Source organism: Pelobates fuscus, chromosome 13 (genome assembly GCF_036172605.1).
Source record: "Pelobates fuscus isolate aPelFus1 chromosome 13, aPelFus1.pri, whole genome shotgun sequence".
NCBI classification, from domain to species: domain Eukaryota; kingdom Metazoa; phylum Chordata; class Amphibia; order Anura; family Pelobatidae; genus Pelobates; species Pelobates fuscus.
This window is the reverse complement of record NC_086329.1, coordinates 89415885-89442139: the sequence shown is the minus strand read 5'-3', so window position 1 is coordinate 89442139 and position 26255 is coordinate 89415885. Positions and strand designations below refer to the sequence as shown.

General features: G+C 40.8%; 1 protein-coding gene across 1 annotated transcript; it reads right to left on the bottom strand.

Annotated features, from left to right (window-relative positions):
• Window positions 1–1330: 1330 nt before the first annotated feature.
• Window positions 1331–14617, bottom strand: LOC134583068 (titin-like). Its single transcript, XM_063439823.1, has 5 exons — window positions 14587–14617; window positions 10217–10375; window positions 6474–8541; window positions 4234–5822; window positions 1331–4041 (listed from the first exon to the last, which is right to left on the bottom strand). Exons 2-5 carry the CDS (start codon window positions 10352–10354, stop codon window positions 1456–1458), a joined length of 6381 nt encoding a protein of 2126 aa, XP_063295893.1. The 5' UTR covers window positions 10355–10375; window positions 14587–14617; the 3' UTR covers window positions 1331–1455.
• Between the last annotated feature and the right edge of the window lie 11638 nt (window positions 14618–26255).

Here is a 26255-nt window from a genome sequence, read left to right as displayed (position 1 = left end):
GGAGGGACTGCCCACAGATTTGCCAACCAAATCCAGAAGACATTGATGGGTTTCTTAATATTGAGTAACTAACAAAAACCATAAGATCTCTCCCGTACGGAAATTCACCAAACACTGATGAATACTTAGCACTTTACTACAGAAAGATGGCAAATATCTTAACTCCTTGTATGTTAGCTTTCTTTAACAGCTGCATGATTAAAGGCAGATTTCCGGGGAAAAATTGACAGTGTACGTAATAGCATTACCAGAATTTTGCAAACCCCCACAAAATAAGCAAATTTGCTATCTACTTCTTATCTAAACGCTTACTATAAGATTCATACCAACATCTTTGCTATCCACTCATCAGTCATAATGCCCAACCTCATTTTTTTGACCAAGTTGGTTTCATTAAAGGGAGACAGGTCTCTGATGCCTCTGAACGGGTCAAAGACCTTCTAGAAGTTATATCGGAGAGAGGAGTTGAATGCCTTCTCCTATCACTCTGTGCAGAGAAGATGTTCGACTGACTACATTGGGCATACATGCACAAAACACTTAAAAAATGTGGGCTGCCCAAGAGTTTACCACCGCAGTGTTGAGTTTACACCAATCCTAGTGTTAGAGTTCTGTCGGCAGTGTATCTCTGCGAGAGTTTTCCTATTACTAATGGTACAAGACACTGGCAGGGAGCAGAACACAAGGGAAACCCAGAAAACAGGAGTAGAAAGTTAGGGTATTCAGCACCAAATATCAATGTTTCAAACTTTATTTTAATAATAATATCTAATCCACAAGTTTCCTTATGTGCGTTACACTATTCACTTGCACAATATGGTATTATATCCTATTACAAAGTTACTACGGCAAACTAACACCAGGGATTCAAACATTGTGTAAAAGCTACACTTAAGACTGGAGATAAATTACTTGGGCATCCATCTTCGCACAGAGGCTCAAGAGATACCTTCCAAAAATATCTATTATTTATGATCAAAAGACAAAAAAAGACCTCTAGAGGTGGAACAATTATAAGCTACTTTGGTCTGGCAGATGTGACGCAGTTGGTTGGATTTGTTTGAAGCAGGACTAGGAAATCCTGGGAGAAGTAAACCTCTAAAGATGAGTCTCTGAGTATTTATTTTTACACATTTGGTGTATTATTGTATTATTAAAGCCTGCTGTCCATGGTAGTACACATATCAGTCCTAAAATTACTCCAGACACATAAACATTATTCTAGTACCACAGGAAGCCATGGTAGCAATCTACAGTGGAAAGCAATCTTAATGCATTATTCTAGAATTTGGTGTCAACTTAATTAGAAGAAAACAAACAAACAACTGCATTAATTTAGCATTCATTTTTATTGCTTTGAAGACAATAAGGGTTTTCTATGTTACTTCTAAGAAAAATTATTGGCATACAATAACTCACAAACGTTTTGCAGCTCTGGCACATGTATGTTATTCTTTAATTGTATTGCTGGATAATCCATTTTCCTGTCCAGGGGTCCCATGCACATCGGTAAACTGGGGTTGGTAACTGGGTAGGTGCCTGGGTTGCTACTGCAGCTGGTTCTTGGTTAGAGACCTGAGTTGGTACTTGGTGGGTGACCTGAGATGTTACTTGGGGTATAACTTGAGCTGAAACCTGTGCAGCAACCTGAGCTGGGACTTGAGGTGCAACTTGAGCTGGTACCTGTGGTGCTACCTGGGCTGGTCCTTGGGGAATAACATGAACCTGAGGTGCGAACTGAGCTGGGACTTGAGATGCAACCTGAGCTGGTACTTGGGGTATAACTTGAGCTGAAACCTGTGGAGCAACCTGAGCTGGGACTTGAGATGCAACTTGAGCTGGTACCTGTGATGCTACCTGGGCTGGTCCTTGGGGTATAACATGAACCTGAGGTGCGGACTGAGCTGGGACTTGGGGTAAAACTTGAGCTGAAACTTGTGGTGCTACTTGAGCTGGTATTTGAGTTGCAATCTGAGCTGGAACTTGTGGCACAACCTGAACTGGTTCCTGGGCTAAAACTTGAGCTGGTACTTGGGGTAAAGCTTGAACTGATACTTGTGTTATAACCTGAGCAGGTACTTGAGGTGTTATTTGAGCTGGAATTTGTGGAGCAACCTGAGCTGGGACTTGAGGAGCAACTTGAGCTGGCACCTGTGGTACTACCTGTGCTGGTACTTGGGATATAACATGAACTTGTGGTGCAAACTGAGCTGGGACTTGAGATGCAACCTGAGCTGGTACTTGGGGTGAAACTTGTGGTGCTACCTGAACTGGTATTTGAGTTACAACCTGAGCTGGAACTTGTGGCACAACCTGAAATGTTCCTTGGGGTAAAGCTTGAGCTGGTACTTGAGTTACAACTTGAGCTTGTACTTGAGGTGCAGCTTTAACTGGAAATTGTGGTACCACCTGAGTTGGTATTTGAGGTGCAAATTGAACTGGTACTTGTGTTACAAACTGAGCTGGTAATTGGGGTATAACCTGAGCTGGTACTTGATATGGAACTTGAGCTGGTACTTGTGTTACAAACTGAGCTGGTACTTGGGGTATAACCTGAGCAGGCACTTGAGGTGTCATTTGAGCTGGAACTTGTGGTGCAACCTGAGCTGGTACTTGATATGGAACTTGAGCTGGTACTTGTGTTACAAACTGAGCTGGTACTTGGGGTATAACCTGAGCAGGCACTTGAGGTGTTATTTGAGCTGGAACTTGTGGTGCAACCTGAGCTGGTACTTGATATGGAACTTGAGCTGGTACTTGTGTTACAAACTGAGCTGGTACTTGGGGTATAACCTGAGCAGGCACTTGAGGTGTTATTTGAGCTGGAACTTGTGGTGCAACCTGAGCTGGTACTTGATATGAAACTTGAGCTGGTACTTGTGTTACAAACTGAGCTGGTACTTGGGGTATAACCTGAGCAGGCACTTGAGGTGTTATTTGAGCTGGAACTTGTGGTGCAACCTCAGCTGGTACTTGATATGGAACTTGAGCTGGTACTTGTGTTACAAACTGAGCTGGTACTTGGGGTATAACCTGAGCAGGCACTTGAGGTGTTATTTGAGCTGGAACTTGTGGTGCAACCTGAGCTGGTACTTGATATGAAACTTGAGCTGGTACTTGTGTTACAAACTGAGCTGGTACTTGGGGTATAACCTGAGCAGGCACTTGAGGTGTTATTTGAGCTGGAACTTGTGGTGCAACCTGAGCTGGTACTTGATATGGAACTTGAGCTGGTACTTGTGTTACAAACTGAGCTGGTACTTGGGGTATAACCTGAGCAGGCACTTGAGGTGTTATTTGAGCTGGAACTTGTGGTACAACCTGAGCTGGTACTTGAAATGGAACTTGAGCTGGTACTTGTGTTACAAACTGAGCTGGTACTTGGGGTATAACCTGAGCAGGCACTTGAGGTGTTATTTGAGCTGGAACTTGTGGTGCAACCTGAGCTGGTACTTGATATGGAACTTGAGCTGGTACTTGTGTTACAAACTGAGCTGGTACTTGGGGTATAACCTGAGCAGGCACTTGAGGTGTTATTTGAGCTGGAACTTGTGGTGCAACCTGAGCTGGTACTTGATATGGAACTTGAGCTGGTACTTGTGTTACAAACTGAGCTGGTACTTGGGGTATAACCTGAGCAGGCACTTGAGGTGTTATTTGAGCTGGAACTTGTGGTACAACCTGAGCTGGTACTTGAAATGGAACTTGAGCTGGTACTTGTGTTACAAACTGAGCTGGTACTTGGGGTATAACCTGAGCAGGCACTTGAGGTGTTATTTGAGCTGGAACTTGTGGTGCAACCTGAGCTGGTACTTGATATGGAACTTGAGCTGGTACTTGTGTTACAAACTGAGCTGGTACTTGGGGTATAACCTGAGCAGGCACTTGAGGTGTTATTTGAGCTGGAACTTGTGGTGCAACCTGAGCTGGTACTTGATATGGAACTTGAGCTGGTACTTGTGTTACAAACTGAGCTGGTACTTGGGGTATAACCTGAGCAGGCACTTGAGGTGTTATTTGAGCTGGAACTTGTGGTGCAACCTGAGATGGTACTTGGGGTATAACTTGTGATGAAACTTGTGAAGGAACCTGAACTGGTATTTGAGTTACAACTTGAGCTGGTGCTTGAGGTGCGAATTGAGCTGGAACTTGTGGTACAACCTGAGGTGGTACTTGAGATGTTATTTGAGCTGGTACTTGTGTTACAAACTGAGTTGGTACTTGGGGTATAACCTGAGCTGGTACTTGATATGGAACTTGAGCTGGTACTTGTGTTACAAACCGAGCTGGTATTTGGGGTATTACCTGAGCTGAAACTTGTGGTGCAACCTGAACTGGTACTTGGGGTATAACTTGTGATGAAACTTGTGAAGGAACCTGAACTGGTATTTGAGTTACAACTTGAGCTGGTGCTTGAGGTGCGAATTGAGCTGGAACTTGTGGTACAACCTGAGGTGGTACTTGAGATGTTATTTGAGCTGGAACTTGTGGTACAATCTGAGCTGGAACCTGGGGTATAACTTGAGCAGAAAACTGTGGTACAACCTGAACCGGTACCTGAGGTATAACTTGAGCTGTTACTTGTGGGACTTGATTTGGCAACTGGAATGGAATTTGAGCTGGTGCTAGTGATATAACCTGAGCTGGCAATTGGTGTGTAACTTGACCAGGTGTTTGTGATGTTACTGGAACTGGTACTTGCTGTACAACCTGAGCTGATACTTGGGGTGCAACTTGAGTGGGCAGTTGTTGTGGAAGTATAATATGCTGTTGGGCTGCAGCTTGAGCAGGTGCCTGTGATATAACCTGAGCTGGCTCTAGGGATGAAACTTGAGTTTGGTTTTGTGGTGCCATTTGAGTTAGTATTTGCGGTATATATTGAGGTGGTACTTGTGTTGTTGTGGATGTTGGCACCTGGGTTAGAACTTGAGCTGCTAATTGTGGTATGCCTTGAATTGGTATTTGAAATAATACTGCAGCTGACTCTTGGGGGGAACCTTGAACTGTTGCTTGTGATACAAATTGAATTGGCACTTGATGTGTAACATGTGCTGCAAATTGAGTTGGTGCTTGGGGTACAAATTGAACTGGTACTTGTGATGTTACGGGAGCAAGCGCCTGGGGTGGAACTTCAGTTTTTGATTGTGTTACAATTTGAGCAGATGCTTGTGGTACAGCTTGGGCTGGTACTTGAGTTATGACTTGAACTGGCACTTGTGGTGTTACTGAAGCTGACACCTGAGGTGGAAGCTGAGCTGGCACTTGGGGTGGAACTTGAGTAACTACTTGAGGCGCTACTTGTTGTACAGCATGAGCTGATGCTTGGGGTGTTACTTGAGCTGGTACTTGTGGTCCAACTTGAATTGGTGCTTGTGGTACAATTTGAGTGGTTACTTGTGGTATGGCTTGAGCTGATTGTTGGAATACAACTTGAGCTGGTATTTGTGTTACTGGAGCTGGCACCTGCGGTGTAAGTTGAACTGGCACTTGTGGTGCAGCTTGAGCTGGTACTTGTGGTACAACTTGAGCTGGTATTTGTGTTACTGGAGCTGGAACCTGCTGTGAAAATTGAACTGGCAGTTGGGGTGGAACTTGAGCTGGTACTTGTGGTGCAGCTTGAGTTGGTGCTTGGGGTGTAACTTGAGCTGGAGCTTGGATTGTTACTTGAGTTGGTGCTTGAGGTGTTACTTGAGCTGGTACTTGTGGTCCAACTTGAACTGGTACTTGTGGTAAAATTTGAGCAGGTAGTTGAGAAGAAACTTGAGCTGGTATTTGTGTTGTTGCAGCTGGCACCTGCGGTGGTAGTTGAACAGGGACTTGGGGTGCAACTTGAGGTGCTACTTGTGGTACAACTTGAGCTGGGACTTGTGGTGCAGCTTGAGCTGGTGCTTGCGGTGTTACTTGAGCTGGTACTTGTGGTCCAACTTGAATTGGTGCATGTGGTACAATTTGAAAGGGTAATTGTGGTATAGCTTGAGCTGGTAGCTGGTATACAACTTGAGCTGGTATTTGGGTTGTTGCAGCTGGCACCTGCTGTGGAAGTTGAACGGGCAGTTGGGGTGCAACCTGAACTGGTACTTGTGGTACAACTTGAGCTGGTACTTGTGGTGCAGCTTGAGCTGGTGCTTGGGGTGTTACTTGAGCTGGTACTTGTGGTCCAACTTGAATTGGTGCATGTGGTACAATTTGAAAGGGTACTTGTGGTATTGCTTGAGCTGGTAGTTGGTATACAACTTGAGCTGGTATTTGGGTTGTTGCAGCTGGCACCTGCTGTGGAAGTTGAACTGGCAGTTGGGGTGCAACTTGAGCTGGTATTTGTGGTACAACTTGAACTGGTATTTGTGTTACTGGAGCTGGCACCTGCTGTTGAAGTTGAACGGGCACTTGAGGTGCAACCTGAACTGATCCTTGTGGTACAGCTTGAACTGGTACTTGTGGTGCAGCTTGAACTGGTACTTGTGGTACAACTTGAGCTGGTACTTGTGGTACAACTTGAGCTGGTACTTGAGCTGGTACTTGTGGTGCAGCTTGAGCTGGTACTTGTGGTGCAGCTTGAGCTGGTGCTTGGGGTGTTACTTGAGCTGGTACTTGTGGTTCAACTTGAATTGGTGCATATGGTAGAATTTGAAAGGGTACCTGTGGTATTGCTTGAGCTGGTAGTTGGTATACAACCTGAGCTGGTGTTTGTGTTGTTGCAGCTGGCACCTGCTGTGGAAGTTGAACTGGCAGTTGGGGTGCAACTTGAACTGGTATTTGTGTTACTGGAGCTGGCACCTGCTGTTGAAGTTGAACGGGCACTTGAGGTGCAACCTGAACTGATCCTTGTGGTGCAGCTTGAGCTGGTACTTGTGGTACAGCTTGAACTGGTACTTGTGGTGCAGCTTGAACTGGTGCTTGGGGTGTTACTTGTGGTGCAGCTTGAGCTGGTGCTTGGGGTACTTGGGTTGTTGTTTGTGTTGGCACTTGAATTGGTGTTTGTGGCAATAGGGTATGGTTAGGCATATCGAATAACCAATGGCAAAATTGGTAAGGTGGTAACTGCTGTGTAACTTCAAGTAGCTGTTGAGGAAGAATCTGATAATATGTCTGAGGTGGCAATTGAGGAATTCCCTGAGATGAGGCTGAGGCCTGAGGAATCAGCTGAGGGAGTGTCAACTGAGAGGGTGTCTGTGATGTTAGTTGAGGCAGCACCTGTAGTGGTACCTGAGCTGGGAGGGTTTGTTCAGGAAGCACTTGTGTAGTTATTTGTGTTGGCAACTGAGGCAGTACCTGAGATGGTATTTGAGGTGGGAGGGGTTGCTGGGTAAGCACCTGTGTGGGGACCTGTGATGTAATCTGAGGGAAAAAATGAGGTTGTGCTTGTGGTGGCAGCTGAGGAAGCGCCTGAGGTATTACCTGAGACAATAGTGTTTGCTGTGGAGGTGAAAGAGGTGATAGATGAGGAAGTACCTGAGTTGGTGCCTGAGGTGGGGAGGTCTGCTGTGAAATCACTTGTGTAATTATCTGTGGTGGCAGCTGAGGAGGTGCCTGAAGGGGTACCTGTGGTGGCGGCTGAGGAAGTGCCTGAAGGGGTACCTGTGGTGGCAGCTGAGGAAGTGCCTGATGGGAAACCTGGGGTGGCAGCTGAGGAAGTGCTTGAGGGAATGCCTGAGTTGATAGCTGAGGAAGTACCTGGGCTGTTGTCTGTTGAAGGGTTGTCTGGGATGTTTGCTGAGGATGTGTTTGTGAGGGTGCCTGAGATGGGAACTGAGGAAGTATTTGAAAGACTGGCACCTGCAGTGGTGCTTGAATTTGAGGTGGCACTTGCTGAATGTGACTTGATATTTGACCTAGAACTTGCTGTGATATTTGATTTGGGCCTTGAGCTGTCAGTTGATGAGGGACTTGAGTAGATGCTGGAGATAATTGAGGCAGATTAAAGGGTACTTGTTTTATAGGGACTTGTTCCAGGGCTGCCCACGGAAATATTACATGTGTTACCTGAGGTTGCACTTGTGAGGGTAGTTGGGTCTGTGGTGCTTGAAGTGGCATTTGAGGTAATGTTTGGACATTGACTTGGCCTTGTGGTAGTGCCTGTTGTGCTGTAGTTGGTGACTGGGATGGCACCTGTTGCACTGTTACTTCCTGTGTTGGAATAGGTGCTTGAAGTGGCACTTGACTTTGTCCTGGTGTTTGAATTAATACTTGTCCTTGTATCTGTTGTGGTGGAGCTAATGTTTGGGTCGGCACCAGTTGTTGAGGGATTTGTGTGGCATACACTTGTTGCTGATGGATGGTAGGTGGCTGTTGCTGGATGACCTGCTGTGTAATACCTGATCCTTGGGTTGACTGCTGATTGTTGACCACTAGTTGCTGCGTTTCCGAACTCTGTTGCTGAGGCCAACACTGTGGATTTTTTTCATTTTCTTTTATCAGGTGTCTGTTATATGATTTGGCTATAACACACACCAAAGTGATGAACTCATTAAAGGTAATTTCTCCATCACGATTTCGGTCCACAGCTTTCATGACTAAATTCAAGGTCTCCGCATCTCCTGTGTTCTATAAAATACAAAAAAATAATAATTAAAAAAACTCAATTATTTAAGGAATATACAGGTTAAAACAATAGACCTAAAATGTTGATTTTAGCCATCAGAACTAATCAAGAATAAAGGTAAACACAATTTGATGCCTAAACATGTCTATTTCTATTTGTCTTTGGTTTGAATATTTTAACATTGTCTTGTACTCAATAGCCTCCCAATTTATTCCCCAATTTATTGTACTCAGGTGAAAATAAATAAAGAAATAAAACATATAAATATATATATGTTCTTCATCTAACCGGTTGAGTGCCAGAGATGTGACCAATTCATTATGAAGCAATATAAGTGAAGTGACACGTCTATCAATCCTAGGGCTACATATTGCAAATGATGTATTATTCAGTATACAGATATTGTTTTAAGCTAATTAGTAGCATTTCTCCTGATATGACACAATAAATTATGCTTACAAATTAAATGATTAAAATTGCCAGGCTTGAAAAACCAAATTAAAGAAAAGGTATTCATTCTTACAAGTTTACACCCCACAGAAACTCAACAAGTTAAATTAATATAGTCTGTCCAAGTTCCAGTAAGGGCATTTATAAAATATGTCAAAACAATACTGTATACATACATGGCATTGGCATATATGTTTTTTTAATTACAATTCAGTGAACTTACGGAAAAAATAAAATACTTAAAAAAAACAAAAAACTGGAATGAGCAAAAAAAAATTATAATAATCACAATACAAAAGTAACTCACATCACATCCTTTACATTACAACCCCTTTTTTCTACCTGTCAGCACTCTAATTGTTGCAGACTGCTGTAGTGGTTATGGTGCCAATAGTATCATGGCAGCTTCCCACAGTAAGTAGTCAGATCATTTTAGTACAGTTTGACAACTTGCCTAAGTCCCACTGGGCACCTGCAGCTGCAGCCCCTTCTTCTGGTCACCCACAGACAAATCCCTTTTTCTTTATAGAATTGTACAGGATCGTGCTTATGGGCTGAGAGTATCTTAGGCCATGAGCGCATTTCAGTATCACCGTGTTTTATTCTAAAGGACAGCTGGCTTACAGATGCCTTGCAAAGGTGTCAAAACTGCACTTAAATGGCTTGAATAATTACAGTGGGATGGTGCCAGTACACTCCTATCCCGATATCCCGATAAGATGTTGTGTTTATGGTCCCTGGAGCGATTGTTAGACTTTTGCATTATTATGAACACAATGTCCTGGTGCCATAATTAGAAGTTAAATGGAGCATTTCAGAAATTACTAGGAGCATTCAAACTTCTCTGATGTGCACTCAAATTGGGCATTTGTTTGCCCCCCATGAAAAAAAGAGTATTTGATAACGATAGAATCTTTATGATAAACTTATTTTGACCATGTTGGAATTCCAGTGAATTTCCAATGCAGTCAAGAGATATACTGAGACAAAGTAGGGAGGGAGCTACCACCGTCCAGCAGCGTCAACCCCCCCCCCCCCCCCTATCTGGTGGGGTGCTGCCCTAAGTGCCAATACGGACATGCCACCACTTCTGCTAATCAAAGGGATAGAGAAACAGAAGACTACATTACTCCCACCGTAATACAGCCAATCACTATTATTTGACCGACTTTGCAAAATGAAACAGTAAAACAGTACAGGCTCATAACATTATTTTTATGTAATCACCTTGATTGCTTCAGAGAGCTCATCCTGTATGAGTTGCTCCATTTCTGCAGGTTTAAGGTTTGGTCCAGGACAGGGACTTTGGGAGTACTTCTGGAAGACCTCCAGGATGCTTTTAATTGCTTGCATTAGGTTTGACATTTTTTGATGTTGCTGTTTAACCTATAATGAGACAAGAGACATCTGTGAGATTACAGTGGAACCTTTTAGAACTTTGTAAAAAGTGTCTGTCTACATCTAGAACACATATCTATTATGAAAAACCCTTGAGTTTTTTCCCCCAGTTCCAAAATGGTCTCCTTTACACTAGGGAAAGCAGTATTATAGGTGAAACAATTTATTGTGGTATTTGCCAGGGCTGTGATAAATATGATGTATGTGTTTTAACCGTCGGGGTTACACCAGTGTTAATATCACTGCCCTAGACCATGGAAACGCCTGTTCGAATCCAAGTCAGACCACCTTACTAGTAAGTGTTATTGGGCAAGATCCCTAATGATATATATCTGCATATCTCAAAACCTCACAGATTGTAAGCTCATTTGATCAGGGTTTAAAATATCCTCTTCTTATAACTGTAAAATCCTGCAGAATAAGTTGGCGCTGTATAAATCCTAAAATAATGCTAAAATAACCCGTGGACATTTTAGAGTCTAAGCACAGTAGTAAAGAATCAGTGGGCTAGCTATCTCAAAGTGCGTCACCAACACGCTTACTTTAATGCTATAATAATTTGAACGTAGTACTTAAAATTATAAGTATGATAAGTGTTGGTATAAAAATTGTGATTTACATCTAGCAATTAATTCAAATTAAAGTTGAATATTTATTAAGTTAGGATATTTTTGAAAATATATGTAAATAATATTTTTATAACCACTGATGAAGGATAAAAAAAAATAGTAGGTGTGCCTTGGAGTTTTCTTTATCTTATTGAATTGTGCCTTGGTAAACTAAAATACGGTATTGGAATCCCTGAGTTAGAAAATCATTTAGTGATTATTAGTGGTTATTGTATCAATATAGGAACTATACAATGTTTTGGAGAGATTATTAGGGGAGGAGCTGTGAGTTGTTTAAGGAGGAGTTATAAGGAGTGATTAGAGAAGGAGTTAGGGAAGAGTTATGAGGAGTGATTAGTGGAGGAGTTATAAGGAATTATTCGAGTAGCTGTAAAGGATGAGTTATAAGGAGTGATTAGAGGAGGAGTTAGGGAGGAGTTATAAGGAGTGATTAGAGGAGGAGTTATAAGGAGTGATTAGAGAAGGAGTTAGAGAGGAGTTATGAGGAGTGATTAGAGGAGGAGTTATAAGGAATGATTCGAGTAGCTGTAAAGGATGAGTTATAAGGAGTGATTAGAGGAGGAGTTAGGGAGGAGTTATAAGGAGTGATTAGAGGAGGAGTTAGGGAGGAGTTATAAGGAGTGATTAGAGGAGCAGTTAGGGAGGAGTTATAAGGAGTGATTAGAGGAGGAGTTAGGGAGGAGTTATAAGGAATGATTAGAGGAGCAGTTAGGGAGAAGTTATGAGGAGTGATTAGAGGAGGAGTTATAAGGAATGATTCGAGTAGCTGTAAAGGATGAGTTTTAAGGAGTGATTAGAGGAGGAGTTAGGGAGGAGTTATAGGGAGTGATTAGAGGAGCAGTTAGGGAGGAGTTATAAGGAGTGATTAGAGAAAGAGTTAGGGAGGAGTTATAAGGAATGATTAGAGGAGCAGTTAGGGAGAAGTTATAAGGAGTGATTAGATGAGGAGTTATAAGGAATTATTCGAGTAGCTGTAAATGATGTTATAAGGAGTGATTAGAGGAGGAATTAGGGAGGAGCTATAAGAAGTGACTAGAGGAGGAGTTAAGGAGGAGTTATAAGGAGTGATTAGAGGAGCAGTTAGGGAGGAGCTATAAGGAGTGATTAGAGGAGGAGTTATGAGGAGTGATTAGAGGAGGGGTTAAGGAGGAGTTATAAGGAGTGATTAGAGGAGCAGTTAGGGAGGAGTTATGAGGAGTTAAGGAGGAGTAATGAGGAGTGATTAGAGGAGCAGTTAAAGAGGAGTTATGAGGAGTGATTAGAGGAGCAGTTAAGGAAGAGTTATGAGGAGTGATTAGAGGAACAGTTAAGGAGGAGTTATGAGGAGTGATTAGAGGAGCTGTTAAGGAGGAGTTATAAGGAGTGATTAGATGAGCAGTTAGGGAGGAGTTATAAGGAGTATTTGGAGGAATAGGGAGTGATTAGAGGAGGAGTTAGAGAGGAGTTATAAGGAGTGATTAGAGGAGGAGTTAGGGAGGAGTTATAAGGAGTGATTAGAGGAGCAGTTAGGGAGGAGTTATGAGGAGTTAGGGAGGAGTTATGAGGAGTGATTAGAGGAGCAGTTAGGGAGGAGTTATGAGGAGTGATTAGAGGAGCAGTTAGGGAGGAGTTATGAGGAGTGATTAGAGGAGGAGTAATGAGGAGTGATTAGGAGTGATTAGAGGAGCAGTTAATGAGGAGTTATGAGGAGTGATTAGAGGAGAAGTTATGAGGAGTGATTAGAGGAGCTGTTAAGGAGGAGTTATAAGGAGTGATTAAAGGAGCAGTTAGGGAGGAGTTATAAGGAGTGATTAGAAGAGGAATAAGGAGTGATTAGAGGAGGAGTTAGGGAGGAGTTATATGGAGTGATTAGAGGAGGAGTTAGGGAGGAGTTACAAGGAGTCATTAGAGGAGCAGTTAGGGAGGAGTTATAAGGAGTGATTAGAGGAGGAGTTATGAGGAGTGATTAGAGGAGGAGTTAGGAGGAGTTATGAGGAGTGATTAGAGGAGGACTTAGGGAGGAGTGATTAGAGGAGGACTTAGGGAGGAGTTATGAGGAGTGATTAGGGAACAGTTTTGAGTGGTCAGGAGAGGAATTATAAATTTAAATATTTAGGCATTTTTTTTCTTAATCCCGTTAATTTCAACATTGAATAGCATCTATAAATTGTGTTAACCTTTCTGATGCTCTGTTCCCTTTATTATAAATATTTAGTGAATTACAACATTATCCCTTGTAGATAAGGAAAATCATCTGCAAACATTGCAAATGAAGAGGACAAAAATAAACATGGTTTGATTTCTCCTATCACTGTATGCTTTCTTTATGCTGACTGGTACCCAAGACAAAGCTTACAGCAATAATTGGTGGCAAGCTAAGAGGGAAGAACCTAAATAGGCTTCTACATTTATTGTTATTTAAAAACTCACAAATACATAATTGTTAAATATAGGCATAAGGAAACATAACATTAAACAAATCTGATAAGTGACAATTCACCATTACATAGTTACATAGCTGAAAAGAGACATCAAGTTCAGCCTTCCTCACATTTGTGTTTTTTTTTTTTTTTTTGCTGTTGATCCAAAAGAAGGCAAAAAAAAAACCCAGTTTGAAGCACTTCCAATTTTGCAACAAGCTAGTAAAAAAATTCATTCTTGACCCCAGAATGGCAGTCAGATTTATCCTTGGATCAAGCAGTTATTACCCTACATTGAAAGATTATATCCTTGAATATTCTGTTTTTGCAAGTATGCATCTGGTAGCTGTTTGAACATCTGTATGGACTCTGATAAAACCACTTCTTCAGGCAGAGAATTCCACATCCTGATTGCTCTTACTTTAAAAAAAAAAACCTTTCCTTTGCCATTAAATAATACATATAAAAATAATCATTATTATTAAATTATTATTGCATGTATGCAGATATTGTTTAAATTGCTAGTCTATTTAGCTATTTATGTATTTGTATAGGCTGAAAAAAGGCTAGCATCCATCAAGTCTGGCGACAAAAAAAACCCCACTGCTTTCTAAATTTGCAACAAACTAGAAAACGAAAAATTGTTCCTCATCCCAGAATGACAGTCAGATCTCTCCTTGGATCAAAGCTATGGATGGAACAGGTATTTACAAATTCTATCTGTTTTTTCTCCACAGTCACCCTTGAACAATCGTGATATTATAAACATTTATTTATTCTCTATGCCTAGTGTTTAACAGGGTTTGCATAGAACTAAGACTTAAACTGTATTCCTACAGACAACCATTCGACTTTCCATATGTTCTTGCATGAGCCATAGATTGTAAGCTCTGTACAAAGGATATACTCTGCCTTGATCATTTCCCGTCATTGTTCAAACATTCTCAGACACAAAGTACATGTAATATAACTCAACACCTGTCCACAAGTTGGAATTTCTCTAAAGATTCTGTTATAGAATGTATGATAGACATGAACTTGCAATCCCTTCCTTAGAATAACATGGAATTCGGGGCAATCCAAGACATAATAAAGCCAAATCTTTATGCAGATACTAGACAGTGAGGATGCTCAGCATTGTCACAGTGATCCAGGCAGAGAGTTTGCTTACCTGTGTGTTGAATGGAGTGCAGCGATGAGCAGTACAGCCATACAGTACAGAGCATAGCTACCTGGTGCTATATATATACAGCGAGGTGTCCTAATTCATGCACGCTGACACACACTCATCAGATGATGTAACCGTTCATGATTATACCCTCAGGTAGACACCAGTAATCTTCCCCACTAGAACCTGGTCCCATAAAAGTGACTTAACTGTGCATTACGCTTATTCTGAATGTATCATCACTCCCTCCCTGCTCACAATCATCTTGTGCACACATGCATTTCACAAACAAACAGGGCAGTGAGGGTCAAAGCCACATGATATCATACCAAAATTATCTAATTAGGTGCCCACATTTAGTTTATACAGCAGTGCTTGTCACCGGCCGTCCCCCCCTCCCCCCCTTCACTAAAATCTGTTTATTTTGATTTTACTCCTATTAATTGTGCAGGTTAAAAATAATTACTAATGGGATATGTGATTCAGATGTCCAACCTTTTTTTAATGTTTTTGTTTACTAAAACTTTGTTCATTTGTGCCATATTTTATCTTACGAATTTATATATGAAATAGGAATGTTCTCTTTATGCCTGACAACAGAATATACCCTTTACTTTGTTTAATATTCTTAAAACAAATAAAGTAAAAACAGCAAATATTAGTAAAGCTGTTTATAATAATGTAGAACATGTTTCAGTATTTTCCAGCGATCTGCATTACATGTGATCTGGGAGCTCTGCCTTGACCTAAACTCTCAACATCGGGTCCATTTGTTTGTCCGATTTCCATATGTAATGTGTGTACGAGTGTCTTTTTTGTAGGAGGAAGTTTATTCTTTATTTGAAGTCATGCTGCCCATACAGTTTTTGTTTTCTGCAGAATAATTGTCACAAAACCATGTCTGAATTACCTCTGGGTGATGGATAAATGTGGTTATTTTTGTAATGGCACGAGATGAGCTAAAACTGTGACTAGTCCGAATAGTTTTATTAGAAAATAAAAGCCAATCTGGCAGAAACAAATTGCGTCCATGTTTTGGTTCGATTCGTCCAAATACTGTTAGCATATTTTTGTTGCAAACATAATTTTAAACAACTGCTTTCATTTTGAACCTCTCACTTCTTGCTAGTTAGTGAGGGATTAAAGATGGGAATGGCAGAGAGCAGAGCAATTGTCAACTAACAACTTAACCAATCTATGTCGCTCCCTGTACCTTACCCCCCTCACCCCCCCTCACCTCCCCGCACGCTTTATTATTTAGCTTAGTAGCCTTTTATGTATTAGCGACTGGTCAGCAATAGCTGCCAGTTACTAGTATGTACCCATGTCACATAGGGGAGGTGCATGAGGGCAATATAAACATCCCTTACACTAATATTGCAAGGACATATTATTATAACCCCCATAGGGTTTTATTTCAGGAGCTATCTCTCCTGAACTAAGCGTGCACATTTAATTCTACCCATTATGGGGAGGGAGTGGTGGGAGATCTAATGATCCACATGGAGGGAGATGGTAGTTCCCTCCTTGTAAGTAGAGGAATGCTGAATGAACAAATGTTCGTCCATAGTCACTTGGTTTTACGGTCATTTTGGGCAAATTGCATTTAGTTCATTCATGTTTCTTACAGAATGAATGCCCAAGTCTAAACATTTTTCATTCCTCATACTAGATTTTCCTTTTACGTTAACTGTTTTTTTTTTTGTACCTCTGAGATCACCAGAGCAATATACATGGCACAAGACATGTGATTATTGATGTCCCTATTGCTTTCTCTATGATAGATTTATTCCAGTTATCAGTCTTATTATGGAAGGCATAGGAGCGCGCCAGTTTAAATAAAGTGTATATAGGGCCATTTTTTTCACCATGTTCCTTAATTTGTGACAGTTTGGGTTATTTGCGACCAAGTGAAGAGACATTTCATAAAAACGATACACTGTGGTTATCAATCCACAATATGTAATAAATTGCATTTTTATTTTGTAATTTCTACATATGTTCCAGATTTAAATAAGAAACATTTGACTATGACTGGGTATTTAATACACAGATTCCTCTTAATTAAAAAAAAACCAATTTCTTAACATGACAAGTGTCTTTTTTTTTTTTTACTTTAGCTCGAGGTCTCCCATTGTTAAAATAAAAAGATTGATAAAAAAAAGCCTTTAAACACACATGTAATTCAGCACTGGGGCAGTTCCCTTACAACAGCTACTTCACTCTCAGTGAATTTATCTGGATCTCTGGTCCAATCAGATGCGTCTGATAAAGACACATTATGGCACATGTGCATCAATTGCCACTTCACCATTTAAATGCTTTTCATAGAGAAGTATTGAATTAGCATTATGCTGCTGAAGGTAAAAGAACACTTTAAGCACCATGCTCACAACAGCCTGCAGGAGTGGTTATGATGCCAGTATTGCCCAGGCTTCCCCTCAGGATAAGTAGTCAAACAAGTTGAGAACAGGGCATCGGTTGCCTCCTCTTTTGCCCCTGGAAGTTCCTTCATTAACCTATACCCAGCAGTGCAGGGCTTAGCTAATCGGCTGATAGTTATCAGGTGACTCACTCAGACAATAAACTAGCCCTTAGCTCAGTGGAGTTTTTTTGCAGCTTTCATTAAGAAGAGTCTTCCCAAGGAGGGTGCCAGGACACTCTTGGAACCATAACCACTAGAGCAGAGTGCAGTGGTTATAGTTCTTGGAATGTTATATTACGTAGCAAGTGCCTCTAATGGGCAGTCAGACTGACTGAAGATATGTTCTCGAACAAATATAAACATTGCAATGTCTCAATGACAGTGTTTTACATTGTTTGAGTAAAGGGACAGTATCTCTTCACCAAAACCACTACTTTAAGATGTGATGTTTTTGGTGAGAGGTAACTGCTACAGAAGTTCCAGTTTGTGGATATATCCCTCTGATTAAGGTGGATGGTCTGCACATGATCCTGTCGTTCATTCTTTCATTCACGTCCAATGCGCTGGAGTAACAACGCTGGTTATTGCTGGACTCGGACTCTGTCTAAATAGTTAGGAACTGCGCTGTATCTTGCCCATGACCTCTAAAATTAAGTTAGTGCAATGCGTGACCTTTTGACATATTTTAGGAGTTGCAGGAGGAATTCCATCAAAATTACCAAGTCCTCACTGTAACCTGTAATGATGATAACAGTGTGGTATGTAAATATCGTGCAAAACTAAACACACAGCAAGCATGAAAAATATCCCAAGTATGAGTTAACCATAACCATAGAAAAGCAGGATTGTTTCACAATGATCCGTCCCATTGATGACAAAGGAACAAATTAATGTTTAGTTCTACAAACCAAACCATTCAACATTAATTTATACTGTTTGTTCCAACTGGAGATACCATCCAAACCTACATACTTACTGGTAAAATAAATACTGATAATCCTTATACTGACAATCCTGGAAATGCTAAATAAAAATGTCAGAAACTTGTTCCCAACTTACCCTTCCGAAACAAAAAAGTGGTGTTTGCACTCCCAGACTTTGGAAATACTACACCCATTTCTCTTGACCATTACTCCAGAGCATGGGTCAGCAAGCTATTTCCGCGTGAGGGCTGATATTTGAATGTTATGTGGATGGCATCTATGTAGCTGAAAATATGAAGATAATTAATGTAGTAGCTAGCTCCCAAATTTGGTGTTCTTGTCCTTTGGTATTGCCATCTATAATTATACCAAATAAGGAAGGTATTTTGGCGGTTTAGTAGATGGCTCTCTAATTTGGTATCCTTACGTGGAATTGCCATATACAAGGATACAAAATTAGGGTACACTCTATTGGACTGTTGAATGTTAAAATTTAATAAAAGCCCTTTTCTTTTCCCAGTGCCACTTTCCCACCTCATCCATGTCATGCCTCTTACCTGGATTTGTTCGTTGTAGCCATCGCCATCTTCTTCCATGGGATCCTTAGATCCTGGCGTTACCTCTGCCAGGAGCCCACATCAGTGTATGAGAGACTGTGGGAGCCCCCATAGGTGTATGGAAATTTTTTTCCTACATAGGTGTAGGAAAAATTCAAAGTACTTACTTTGTCTTATGATTTATTTTGAGTACACAGGCATGGTAAATATTTGAGAAAGATTTTATCTTCATTAAATTCTCATTTTTTTTTATTGGGGTGGGAGGGTCACGGAGCCGCTTTAATGTAGCAACATTAATTTATGCAGAAGTTTCCTGTCTTTTGTGTGCTGGGAGCAAGCAGAATAGGAGACTTTTTACTGGCTGTGGTTCCCATCAGCTCCTGGGGATGCTGCATACATAGCCTAAAGGTTGGTGAATATGTCAACATGAACCATGTCCTTAGCTGTATTGGTTCTCCCAGGCTGGGTGATGGGAGTGCCCACCCTCATAACCGTTTTATTCTGTCAGAGCTATGCTTCACCTCTATCATTGTCTGCTCCCTCTTCAGCGTTCTGTTCTGTTTCTTTTATCTCTTGATGCACACTTTTTTCCTCCACTCATAAACACATTTATTGAGAATGTTGGTAAGCCAATGCTTGTTATAATTTTTTTTTGTTTTTTGAATTCATATTGATACAGTTGCAAAAGACAATAGAGCGTTTTATTTTTCCGAATTCTACACAGGCGTTTCCAAAAAGCATTTTTCTGCATAATAATGCCTTTGCAGCCCTGATCTTCACCAATAGATGTCCTGGATACCGCACTCACCAAGGAGCCCAGGTGCTCTGAAACCAGGGCTGGCCAGGTCTTCTTTCTAAGATATGCAGAATAAATAATGGTTTAGGCACTCCGGGATAACAACAAAAAAAGCAGCTTTATATATTAAAAGTACCAATTATACAGATATATCAGGCAACTAAAGGTGCCTAGTGAAACAGCAACTATTTGGACCCTATGGGGTCTTTATCAAGCTTTATAGGGCAGGGTCGAAACGTTGCTGTTTCACTAGGCACCTTTAGTCGCCTGATATATCTGTATAATTGGTACTTTTCCAAAAGCTTTCCTATGTGGAGGAAAATATTGCTCTTCATTCTGTATTTTTTTTTTTTTTTTATCATTATTTAATTCAAGCACAATTGTTGACCAACTCACCATGTTTCTATTTCAATCAATAATAATTTTATTAACTGAAAAAGAAAGCGGAACAAAGTTATAAGGAGAGGGGCCAGAATTGTATGAAGACACTCTTTACAACCCCTTCTTCTAGTAATCTACAAGGAGTGAGAAACGTTATACATTCGTAAAATTCTGACAAATGTGAAAGCTTAGGGATCAGCTATGACGGTTTTAGCCTTGCTCCTGGCGTTTGCAGTTCCCAGATATAACTTTGTAGTAAAATAAACTCACATTAGTGTACCGGTTTGCTAGTTACTTGTTCTCTGTCTGCAAAGAACCTTGTCACCGGAAGGATTCTAAGTTTGTAATCTGCAATAGACATCTCCCAGACTTTGGTGGAATAGCAAATTGTATGGTGCTCGGCAGTCATCTGAAAAGATTAACCTGGGCATTGTGGAACTGACAAGTGGACTTCAACGTTTATGCCAAATTAGATGAATTGGGAATACATTCTTAAATGTTAATGTTTATTCATAATAAACACCAAATTGTTGTGGATTGCAAACTGGTTAAAGGAACACAACATTCACACATAAAGCACTTCAGCATGCTTTACATGTCAGGATATGCTCATTTTGATTGCAGTTTATAAAAGTGGCAATTTTTATTTGAAATCCGAACTTTCCTTATTCATTGCAGAAACTCCTCCCCGGCTGACTGATTTTTATCTTTTGATTCTGTTTGCTCTGCGGAGCTAAAGGAAGTGGCAGGCGTGCTGGCCTTATCGGCTTCCTGGTTGCCCAGCTAGCTTAATGAATAGAAAGCTGTGTGCGCTCGTGGATCAAAATCAGAGACTTCCTAATTCCCCGGCACAGACTGAAATTCTAGGCTGGGGAAGAAGCGGAGGGCTTGCAAAGGCTTTAAACAAGAGATCTACAGCTTTTTTTTCATATATCCCCAGTGAAAAAATAATGCATGTTTTCATTGGGTGTATATCTACTAAATAGTATTTATTTATTGACCACTCAAGTGCGGTGTGATTATAGATAAATTGAAGACTTTTTATAGGTCACCTGCTTTAAACTTCAGTTTTGTAATTTGAAGCCCATGGAGAAAGTGCAGCTTAGGGAATAGGGCCCTGACAGGACTAGGAGGCAGGCTAGGGGTGGGAGCAGTAGTGGGGATTGGTGGATCAGTGTTTTGGGGGTTGGCTGATATAAAGGGTCGGCTATTACGTGATCCCTCACTCTAATTTCTTACCTTGCAGAGTTGGTCCCTCCCTTTTGTAGCCTTTTTCCCCCTCTTGGTCACAGCGGCGGGGTGGGGTAAGGAACATTAAGAAAAAATGGGCCTTAGTTAATATAGGAGTTTGGTTGGTTAGAAAGGTATACTGTTTGTACATGTTTTGGTAGGTTTCGAGTCTGTTGGTGGCTCAGAACCTCGGTGGTGTAGGGGTAGCTGGGTATACCCCTACCAGGTGAAATTGATGAATGTTGGCACTTTACATGTTATATATATATATGGTTGTTATATATTGGGAAATGTGTTATGTTGTGGGTTATTGCCTTGATTTAAATTTGGGAGAGATGATATGATGTTGGGGTTGTGGCAGGTAATGACCTTTATATATAATTGTAAATCACAAGTATTATTATTATTATTTTATTATCATTAAAGCCGTTGACATTTTTGACCCATACCCCTGAGTGTCGGTGTCTTATTGGGTGGGTTGGGTTCAGGTTATATATCCCCCCCTCCCATATGGTGACTATGCACCTGTCATATGTTTTCTGCACATGAAACTTTACGCTATTATGATAACTCAACTATTTGGAATAAGAATCTCCATTCCCTTGTCAATTCTCTACAAATCTGTATTTACGGCTTGCTGACTATAACATCAAACTGTAGCTCTTTTTTTCTAACTCTTGGTGAACCCAAAGGACGATATAATCTTGTAACCACAGACTTCATCAGAGACTTTACTTTGGCAGGTATTAGGTTAAGGAGCAGAGATAAAAAAAAAGATGAAAAGGGTGAAACAGTAAATGAGGAGGGAACAACATTAAATTAAAGAGTCATTAGAGAAATTACCAGCTGCCATTCTGTGACATGAATCATGATTGAAATATGTCTGCATTTGCACATTAAAGGCTGGAGGTATCCTAGCAGTTTTGAGCAGATGCAATGCTGTACGATTAACCCTTTCGACAGCGTCAGAGGAGAACCCAGCAAACGGGTAATACGATGGGAGGGTCAGGAGACCTTACTATCTGACTAATTACAGTTCTCACTAATGTGCGGTTTTCAGGATGTACTCACCCAAATTGCTACCTGCGCAACATACATATGAGCCCCTTAATTGCAAAGGAAAGGTTCTCAGCAGGGTTAAAGGGATCAAGCTGATACAATAGCAGATCATGATGGTGCAATTCATTACTCTTTGTTATTTAAGGGCTGTAAAAATGCCGAGGGCAGATCCTATTGTCTCACTGTAGCTGTGCGTTACCTGACCTTATCTGTCTCTGTCTCATAATTGTTAAACTTTTATTAACCATAGGAAAGCCCCTGAGGACATGTAGCATTTAATATTGTGCTAAATCAGTCATTTTCACAGCATTATTTTGACACTTTGTTTTTCTCACCATAACTAGTAGCAATATGAATTATCATACTATGTCTAGCTTTCTTTCTAAATGTGTCATTTCAAAAGGGAGATCATGCTTCCAAATCCTGTTCTGCACAGTAGATAACATCACAACATGCAATAAAGAGGGACTCATGCGCGCCCCTAATATCAGGATAGTGCAGGAAATGGAGGAGTTTGGTGGAGTTACAGTTTGGGGGAATAGTTGCTATTTGCAGCTGTGATTATTAATTCAGACCCCAACTTACCTATATACCTAGAGAGGAGCTTTGGAGACAGACACACTTAGATTATTTTCCCCTCGGCAGCTCTCCCAACATGTTAGTTACTGGAGAGGTTCTCAATTAAAGGGACACTCCAGACACCTAAAGCATTTTAGCTTGCTCAAGTGATTTATGTGTGAAGTGCGTGTCCTCCTTTTTTAAAAATCATTTTACAAAAAGAATCGGCACTTCCTTGTTACATCCCCCTGGCTGTAAATCAGACAACCGTCCTGCTACTTCCTGGTTTGTTTTGCTCAGTAGAGCTAAACTCAAGATGCAGGCAATAGCCTAGAGCAGGTATAGGCAACCTTCTGCACTCCAGATGTTTTGGACTACACCTCCCATGATGCTTTGCCAGCATTATGGGTGTAAGAGCATTATGGGAGATGTAGTCCACAACATCTGGGATGCCGAAGGTTGCCTTTCCCTGGCCTAGAGCACCTTGAGCTGCATTGGGAAGTCTGTGATTGGACAGCCACAGAAAGCCTGGACAGTGTTAGAAAGGGAGGGCTTGCACAGGCTGCAGACAAGAGATCTGTTTTTAGATATACCCTTATTAAAAAATAAATCATAATTGAATGCTTGCATTTTTTATTATTTTTATTGGGGTTGGTGGGTGGGCCAGTTTTAATTAAGTAAGTCTACAAAATAATTGCTCAAGTCACCCATTTTCCCAGCTTGTCTAAAATGTATTGTTTTCTCCCCGACATTAAATTTTGTGCATAAAACTTATTGTTTCTGAATACATCTGTTACGGTGTAGCTGAGGTAACCACGTACAGCAAGCTATTAAGTCGTAGCAGTGCTGCTGTTCCTGCTGTATCACGATCTTAAAATCGCCACGTTTCCCTTTACCTCATTTTCTTGTGAGTGCTGTCCATAATCACTAGTACTACACCCCCAATTGTCTTTGAAAATCCCTACACCCAGTCAGCCAATTCCACTAGATCATAGGAGATTTTAGGAGTGGCTCCCATTCTCAGTAATGCTGTATCCATTGCACATGGTTCTTGCTGTTACCAGTATTTGCCTTGATGTTAATTAACCCTTTTAGCACCAGCTCTTTTAAATGGAGAATGGTATATGGGATTTGTTCCTTTTATTAAACTGGGAATTGTGGGGAAATGGTAAATTAATTGCAGATTGTTTTACATCATAGCATGACAACCTAGGCTGGCCTCTCAGGCATTAATACCAGAAAATACATGCTGTATAGCCAACACAAGACTAAATGTAGAACAGATTCTGTCCAGATGAAGGCTGACTATGAATAGATAAAACTGGTTAAATGGTTACTTCAGGTTCCATGACCAATCTAGTGATTTGAAGTAGTTGTGGTACCTCGGAGTCTGTTTTTGCAGTATTTCACTATGAAACACTACACTTACGCAGACTATCTCCTCTGTTGCTGGAGGTATAACTCCACCTTCAGCAGCGTCATTGGGAAGTCATCAGCCTTCCTAGAACAATAGTTCCGGACTGACCAATGTCAAATCTGTGCATATTCCCATGCACAGAATTGCAATCATTGGCTGAGAGCGCCCAGCTGATGCTCTCAGCCAATGAGTGGCTGGCTGTGATGGGCATCCAGCTCTGCAAGAGCCGTGGGCACATAAATGACAGCGTTAAAGGAGACCAGACACCCTTGAGAACCAGGTTAGAGGTCAAACCGTTGCCAAACATTTTGCCCCATTACTAGGAAATGGGGTCAGGGTACTCTTAGGGTGCTGTAGTGGATATGATACGTGGAGTAACACTTTAGAGGATGGATTTTCAAGCAATATTAGCAGACAGTAGTGGTCCAGTGAGCTCCCATGCAAAAGGAAGCCTGCATTCAGGGCCAGATTTGCCAAATATAATCTTATAATCTCATACGAAGAACACACTGATTTACAGCTGTGATCAGGGGTACCACATATCATAATGTGCAGAAGCACAGATTTTTTGTTGGATTTATAACTTTGTAAGGTTTTAATTGTGTGGTCTTGCAATAGCTAAATGTATGTGATATATTTATTTGCAATGATAATGCACGTTATATAGTAAACTACTGTACGAGAAATTAACAGTGTTGATCAAGGGCATCGTTTCATCTGTACAACGCTAATGGATGTGCCTAAAACAAGGTTCCCAATACATATTAACATACGTGAATAAGCGTCCAATCTGTGTTTGAATTTTGTTGGGATTTTTTGCAGTCAAGCTAAATCGGTTTTCTGTAAAGTTACTGCTTTTTGTAATTATTTATTGCAACTTGTGTATTTTCATGTGTTTTGTACTGCTGCATTTGAAATGACCCAGGATATTTACTAGACATGATAATTACAATTCTTTTTAATGGTTGAAAAAGCAAGTCAACAAGCTGTAAAGTTGTAAATTAATTTTATTACACTGTTAAACTAAAATACATTTCATGGCTTTGTCTTGATGTCACAGCTTCACTAAGGAAGAAGCACCATAGAGGTCAATAACAAATAGAGAAGACAAAATAAAGATGGGTACACGGTTTTGGAACACCCACCTCTTGCCTCCCCACCTCCCCCCTACACATAAGAATAATGGGTATATGATAGATCTTCCATCAGTACTTTAATTTCAGCCCTGTTTCTTTACATTATTCACCTATCTTCCTGTTTCTAAGTACATAGAAGCCAGTCTCGCCCATTTGTGTCTTCTGCCAACTCATGTCTCATTTCTTTGCCTCTTGTGAAGTCTAGTAATCAGTCTTTCTCTCTATTGTTACTACCTGTTTTCAGTCTCTAATTGTTTTATTTCCTGACAAGTGCAGTCTTTAGTCATTGCTTTCTGTCAAATCCCCTCTCCGTACTTAGTTTCTTAATAAACCCACTCTCTACCGATCCAGTTCTATACCAATACCTCCCAAGCTTTCCTATTTAGAAGGGACAGTCCCGCATTAGCATTCCCCACCTTGGATGACATCGGAGGAGGTGGAGTACTGAGGTAAATTTGTGCAGGAATCGAGTGAATAAACAAAGGGTTTTTTTAATCCTGAATTTCCTGCGCAGATCTCCCTCCTGAATTTCTTACCACCTCTGCTGTAAGGACCTTCTATGCATCTCAAACCTTTTCTGAAGATTATTTTTTCCTATTAATGCTAACCCTCAATCACCCCTAAATGACCTGAAAGAGATAAATAGATCCAGAAAGTAGGATGACAAATAAAGGACTCCTACAGCAAACTCTCATTACTAAATTTAATGAGAGCACCTTGTAGTTTCTGATACTTTTACTGACACCGATTTAGAAAATTTGGATTGTCCAACGCAGATGATTTCTTTGAAGTTCTGTTGCTTGTTTTCTTCACGAAGCATGAATCAGTTTAAATCAAAAGGAAGTGATGTCAGGTCCATCCTTAGATATTATGATTAATTTTTCCTGACTATTATAGAAAGTCTCCACGGTAAAAGAGATATTAGGGTAAATCAGATCAGCCTATAAGATTGAAATTTGATGGTCAATGGCATTTTAGCTTTGTGATAGATTTTTAAACAGGGACTGCCATGTTGAGAAAATTAAGTAGTTTTGCCTTTTTTGGTATGGTTTCATTTAGATTGAATGCATGGCACAGCCTGGCATCCAATGCAGAATTAATTATGTGATATATATATAAAGAAAAAGAAGATGTTCAACATGCATGATCCCTGTTGCGAAAGTGACCTCGCCACTGGTTCTTGGAGGGGC

Excerpts from the sequence above, each read along its gene's own strand:
- LOC134583068 (XM_063439823.1), bottom strand. The coding sequence starts at position 10,354 with ATGTCAAACCTAATGCAAGCAATTAAAAGCATCCTGGAGGTCTTCCAG. Across the intron at positions 5,823-6,473 it reads AGTTGTACCACAAGTACCAG|CCCAAGTCCCTGTTCAACTA; the intron begins CTCAAGTTGTAC and ends CTCAAGTTGCAC. Across the intron at positions 4,042-4,233 it reads CATATCAAGTACCAGCTCAG|GTTGCACCACAAGTTCCAGC; the intron begins GTTATACCCCAA and ends GTACCATCTCAG.